Genomic DNA, 6,518 nt, shown 5'->3' on the forward strand with positions numbered 1-6,518 from the left:
CGGGCACAGGTGAGGTGGGGGGCGCGGCGTCCAGGAGGGAGAGACGCTGACCCCCCGCAGGGGTCCCCTTCCTGAGGCTTCTAGAAAGGTCCCCCAGCCAGTGACGGGGGGATGGCGGTCACTCACCTCTGGCATCGAAGAACTCATCGTCCGAGCTGTCCACGGAGTCGCCGAGGACGCCTCGAAGGTGCCAGGGGGCACCGCCGCCCGGGGGGGGGCCACCTGCGGAGGGGCCACACGTGTTAGCCAGTCCCGAGACCGGGTTCCGAACCGCTCCCAGCAGGGCCTCAGCACCCCCCCCCCCCAGCCGTCCCNCCAGGGCCCCCCGCCCTCTGTGCCTCGGTTCCTCGGGCGTCAGGGGAGGGCAGGGGCAGAAATCCAGCAAATTCAGCACCACGCGCGTTGGCACAGGGCCTCGCGCACAGCCAGCGGCCCCGTCAGCGATCGTGGGCCGAACACGCGAGGCCGCGCCGTGCCTGGAAGGGTGTGCGCCGTGCCTGGAAGCGCGCGCGTCAGAACGCCAGCCAGACGTTCTTCCTACAGAGTAGAACCTGACCGGTAGAGGGAGGCCGGGAAAATGCAGTGTGTACGTAGATCACATAATTTTATAGGGCTGTTGATTTTATAAATCATCCTATTTTATCAGTTCTAAGGTGCAGTGTTTTCACACACTTCAACGTCCTCAAACCCGGAGTGCATCTCCCTTTCTTTTTTAAAAAAAATTTTTATATGTTTACTTATGTTGAGAGAGAGCAAGAGCAAGGGAGGGACAGAGAGGGGAAGACAGAATCCGAAGCAGCTCCAGGCTCCACGCCGCCAGCACAGAGGCCCGATGTGGGGCTCGAACCCACAAGCGTGAGGTCGTGACCTGAGCCAGAGGCAGACGCCCAACCGACTGAGCCCCCCAGACGCCACCGCAGGTTGTCGTTCACAGTGGACCCTTGAGCACACGGGCCGGGCTGTGTGGGGCCACTTACACAAGGTTTTCTCTTTCAATATCCACGATCCAGCAGCTGTAAATGTATTTTCTCTTCCTTGTAAGTTTCTTAATCACGTTTTCTTTTCTCCAGCCCAGTGGACTGCCATCACACGTGTGTAACGTGTACAACACGCCAAATACGTGTTGATCGACTGTCTCTGTTATTGGTGAGGCTCTGCTCAAGGGCAGGCTATTGGGAGTTAAATTTCAGGGGTCAAAATTCATATGCAGAGTTTTTAAGGTTTTTAAAACTATTATTTATTTTGAGAGAGAGACAGAACCGTCAGGGAAGGGGCAGCGACAGAGAGGGACGGAGGGTCCGAAGAGAGCTCTAGGCTGTCAGCAGAGTGTGACCTGGGGCTCGAACTCACAACCAAACCGTGAGGTCATGGCCTGAGCTGAAGTCAGAGGCTCAACTGACTGAGCCACACAGGTGCCCCGGTCACACGCAGATTTTTTACTGTGGAGGGTGTCAGCACCCCAGGCCCTGACTGTGGGGGGAGGTCAGCACCCCCAGCCCCTCACTGAGGGGGGTCAGCGCCCCCAGCCCCTGTCTTTGGGGGGGAGTCGGTGTCCCCAGCCCCCGACTGTGGGGGGGTTGGTATCCCCAGCCCCTGACTGTGGGGTGTCGGTGCCCCCAACCCCTGACTGTGGGGGGTCGGCGCCCCCAGCCCGACTGTGGGGGGTCAGCCCCTGACTTTGGGGGGTTTGGCGCCCCCAGCCCCTGACTGTGGGGCTCAGCCCCTGACTTTGGGGGGTTTGGCGCCCCCAGCCCCTGACTGTGGGGCTCAGCCCCTGACTTTGGGGGGTTTGGCGCCCCCAGCCCCTGACTGTGGGGGGTCAGTCCCTGACTTTGGGGGGTCGGCACCCCCATCCCTGACTGTGGGGGTCAGCACCCGCAGCCCCCCATAGTTCCAGGGTCGGCTGTAACTGGCGTGGCTGACTCTACCTCAGAGTCTGTGAAGTAATAGCGCATCCTGGCTACTGGTTGCATCTCGGCTTCTGTGGCCGGCGGTAAAAGCGCGGGCACCCAGGGCTTCGGCGCTGGCGTCACCAGGCGCACAAGTCTGGCGTCAGAGAGACCGCATCCCGTAGCAGCAGTGCCCGGGCCTCAGTCTCCCCGCCTGCACGAGGAGAAACGCGATGGAGCCTGTCCCTCTTCAGTGGTGACTGATGTTGGAGGAGCCAGGGGGCAGGTGACAGGTGGGCGCTGTCCCGGCCGTGGCTCCCGGGCACCCTGTGACGCAGCCCCGGCTCTGCTCCCCCCACCCCTCCCCCGCAGGACTCTGGCACTGTTCCCCGCCCGGGGCCCCGGTCCCAGAACACACACTGCTCCCGGAGGGCGAGGCCACCCGGGGTCCGCTTCTGGCCCGTCCCTCCTGCCCTGCCCACCACAGACTCCCAAGCACGCACCGGCCTGGGCACCTGGCCAGAAGCCACCTGTACGTGGAAAGCTGGGTCTGGCCCCACTCCCCACGGGGACCCTCCAAGCTTTCGATTCTTGCCCACCAGGCGGGCGGCGTGGCAGGCTGGTCGGCAGTTTCCTGCCCCAGGCCCTGGATTTACTGCAAGGGACGCACCAAAACTGAGCACGTCCAGGGGGCGACGCGGGACCAGAAACGAAAGGGGAACGTATTTCAGAGGAAAAAAACAAAACTGCCTCTGTTCTCAGATGGCGTCGCCGTCTACACAGAAAACAAAAGCTCAGGGCGCCCGGGGGCCCTGTCTGCTAAGGGTCGACTCTTGGCTTCGGCTCAGATCATGATCTCCCTGTTCTTGGGTTCGAGACCCTCACGGGCTCTGTGCTGACAGTGCAGAGCCTGCTCGGGATCCTCTCTCCCTCTCTCTCCCTCAAAATAATTTTTTTAAAGCTCTGCAAGGGGGCCTGGGGGCTCAGTCAGGTGAGCGTCCAACTTCAGCTCGGGTGATGATCTCACGGCTCATGAGTTCAAGCCCCGCGTCGGGCTCTGTGCTGACGGCTCGGAGCCTGGAGCTGCTTGGGATTCTGTGTCTCCTTCTCTCTGCCCCTCCCCTGCTCACATTTTGTCTGTCTCTCTCAAAAATAAGCATTAAAAATTTTTTTTTAACTTCAAAAAATAAAAGAGCTCTACAAAATCCACAAATAGAAACACGCTATGAGAACAAATAGTTGAAGAAAGCAAGATCGCCGTACACATGACCAACCCACACAAGTCACCTGCACTCTATGTGTTATCAACAAAGAATGAGAATTTGAAATTAAAAAAACAATTCCATTTATAATATCACCAAAACAGAACAAGGCCACAAAAAGAAGTGCGTTTAGATATAAATCAAACGGATGTGAAAATTTCTGTGACACCGGAAGTACATCCGTGTCAACTTCTGCAGAATTTACATTAATTTTATCTGCTTTCTCCAGTCACTAAAGGTATAAAAACTACCATACGCACGTGTTAGCGCGCAAGCACCCCTGGGGTCCAAATCCATCCTGTTCCCAGGAAGCGAGCACCCGCGGGGCCCGGACAGTCCTGCTGCCCGGTGACTCGGTCCCTGAGCGTGTAAGCAGTGATGGGCTCGGTGAGGCTGTACCGTCTCCCTGGTCCTTGGGCTTGAACAGCGAGCGTGCGGGTTGGGGAGAAGTTCCCGGACACGGCGGCCCACACACCCGTTCGGCGGACACCCCGCCCAAGGAAAAGGGCAGGGACATTTCTGCCAGCGCTCTCTACACATATGTGCACGCGCGCACATACACACGTGTGTGCGTGTACACACACGCATGCACACACGCACACAAATATGTGGGAGGGGGCTCAGGTGTCAGAGAGGGCTGCCTGGCCCGCAGGCACGAGCCGGGGACGCGACGGGGGGACCTGGCACAGCTCACCTGCTGCAGGGGTGCGGGGAGGCAGAGCTGGGGCAGGTTCTCGCAGCGGAGACGGACACGGGGGAAACGGATTCGCCTCCTACCTCCGCCCCTTCCCCGAGCGCCTGACGGTGGCGTCACAGCCTGAAGACAGGCCAGCGCGGGGGCCAGTGTGGACACTGGGCTCCGGGCGCCTCTCCTTTCAAGCAGACCCTACCCTGCCGGGGGCTCCGCTGTGGGCCAAGTCTGCCTCCGGTGTCTCTTCAAACGCACATTTTACCTGCTAACCGTTTATCCTCATTGTCTTCAAAATGCGTCCTTGCAGGGTTTTTTTTTAAATTTTTTATGTTTATTTTTGAGAGAAAGAGAGAGAGAGAGAGCGTGAACACCAGCAGGGGAGGGGCAGGGAGAGAGGGAGACACAGAAGGTGAAGCGGCTCCAGGCTCCGAGCTGTCAGCACAGAGCCCGACGCGGGGCTCGAACCCACGTGAGATCACGACCTGAGCCGAGGTCAGACGCTCAACCGGCTGAGCCGCCCCGTGTCCCCGCTTCCCTAGAGTAACCCCACCCAGCCCTCAGAGGGCACCGTGCGCCCCCATCCTGCACGTCTGTCCAGGTCACAAAGCCCCTACGCGCGGGAGGCGAGGCCCGACCGGAAGCAAGACCCGTACAGCCCGCCCACCGGGGTGCGGGTCAGCGTCTGGGTGCCTTGCTGGGGACACCGGCACGTGCGCCTGCGGCCCCCCAGCCCCGCCTCCTGCCCGAGCCCGTCCTGAAGACGCAGACGCACAGGCGCCCCCACTTCTCCCCTCCGTCTGCCCCTCACACACACACCAGCGCGGGTGAAAACCCCGCAGGGGCCGGCGCGTGGGCCACGCAGCGCACAAGCCTGGGCCCCTGCCACCACTTACGGGTCCGCAGCGGGAGCGCGGGAAGCTCGCGGGCCTCACCTCTGCCACCCGTGAGGTGGGGAGTCGCTACCTCACTCCGTGCACACGGCCCGCTGCAGCGCCCAGCACCCTGGCACTCGGGAGACGCGAGCCCGTCATGAGCAGGACCGCAGTGTAGACGGGCGCACGGAAGCTTCCAGGCAGCCCCTCAGGGCCACAGACCCACCCCCGCTCCTCCAAGGCCCCACACAGGCCGTCCGGCACGCTCCCCTCTGCCCCCCACCCCCCCCACTGCTCCGACTTAAAGCTCTAAGGACAGAAGGGGAAGGGGAAACGCTCCCAGCCCGGGCCGGAGCCCACCCGCAGGGAGACACCGCCCTGCGCTCCTGAGCCCCCCGGGGAAGCCCTGTGACGCGGCACCCGGAGGAAGCAGTTAGCAAGTGAGGGGTGCCTCCAGCGCTAATCGTCCACACCGCGCCCCACAGGTGTGTTCACAGGTCCCCCGGGCCGAGGGCCTGCAGGCTGGAGAGCCTGGAGGCCTTCCTGGGAGGGCGGCCCCAGCTGAGCCTTGAAGGGGGGGCCAGGGTGGGAAGGAGGAGACACAGGTCAAAGCAATCAGGCCGTTTCTGTAAGAAGCTGGATCTAGAGCCTTCTCCAGAACGGGAGTCTGGCTCGTGGGAGCAAGGAGGGGACCCGGGTGTGACAGCCACGCTCTGCGGATGTTCAGGTAACACCTGCCGGGTCCCCACCTCCACGCACCCTCCAGCGCCCGAGAGCCGGGATAGGGTGTCCGGCCCGGGGCCTGCGCCGCCCCCCCACCCCTAAGGCCACGAAGCCCTGCCCTGCATCCAAACTGCGCGCCTCGGGGACACAGGCCACAGAGAGGAGCGCTCCGCTGTGACAGACACTCGGGCCTTGTCCCCATTCTGTGTCCGTCACACACAGACACAGATATGCCTCCACATACATAAACACAGGCACACACGTGTACATGTACAACACACACAAACACACGTGTACTACATGCACGTGCATGCACACACGTGTACACACACATGCACCCATACCCGCGTGCGCACGTGTGCCCCTACACACACGCGCATGCACACGCACGTACAAGGACGGCGGGCTCCACGGGCTGCAGCATCTGGGTCTCACTACCATCCATGCTGCGGAAATAATCAGCCACGGGCTCAGAGCCTGCAGGTGGCTCGCGCGGACTCGCTCACACACACGGCTTCACGCCCAGCCTCACAACGGAGTCACACCTCACCGCTCCTCTGATCCGGCCTGGCTCCCGGGGGGCCATGAGCAGGACACGGAGGGAGACGCGGGGTCCCGCCGCCGCCCCTCCCCAGAGCCCGTCCTTCCACGTCACGTGGGATGTGAGCCACCGTCCCGCCCTCACTCCCAGCCCTGCCCCCATCCGCTGGGCATCTCGTGAGTGTCACCACCCACGCCGTGCCTCAGTTTCCTCCTCTGTGAAATAGGGGTAATAATAGTACTTACAGAGGGTGGATATGAGGAGTAACTGAAATGATTTTTTTAGAGAGAGAGTGCGAGCGGGGGGGGTGGGGGGCAGAGGGAGAGGGAGAGAGAGAATCCCGAGCAGGCTCCACGCTCGGCGCAGAGCCTGACGTGGGGCTCGAACCCACCACCCTGGGATCAAGAACTGAGATGAAATCAAGAATCAGATGCTCAACCGACTGAGCCCCCTCCGGCGCCCCTAAACGAATGGGTATTTGAGAAAGGCCGAGCGTGGCGCCTGGCGCCCCGCGGTACCTTCGCACACAGCAACTCCGCT

General features: G+C 61.8%; 1 protein-coding gene across 1 annotated transcript in view; it reads right to left on the minus strand.

The window, feature by feature from the left end:
* The window catches only part of PITPNM3 (PITPNM family member 3), a 44,928-nt gene extending 39,046 nt beyond the window's left edge, over positions 1-5,882 (minus strand). Inside the window, exons 1-5 of the mRNA XM_077746880.1 lie at positions 5,832-5,882; positions 4,457-4,596; positions 1,929-2,046; positions 424-537; positions 127-286 (exon numbers count right to left, since the gene is read on the minus strand). Of these exons, the coding sequence (XP_077603006.1) occupies positions 127-286; positions 424-537; positions 1,929-2,046; positions 4,457-4,596; positions 5,832-5,882 (583 nt within the window). The remainder of the gene's footprint in view (positions 1-126; positions 287-423; positions 538-1,928; positions 2,047-4,456; positions 4,597-5,831) is intronic.
* Between the last annotated feature and the right edge of the window lie 636 nt (positions 5,883-6,518).

Source organism: Crocuta crocuta, unplaced genomic scaffold (assembly GCF_008692635.1).
Source record: "Crocuta crocuta isolate KB4526 unplaced genomic scaffold, BGI_CrCroc_1.0 scaffold139, whole genome shotgun sequence".
NCBI classification, from domain to species: Eukaryota; Metazoa; Chordata; class Mammalia; order Carnivora; family Hyaenidae; genus Crocuta; species Crocuta crocuta.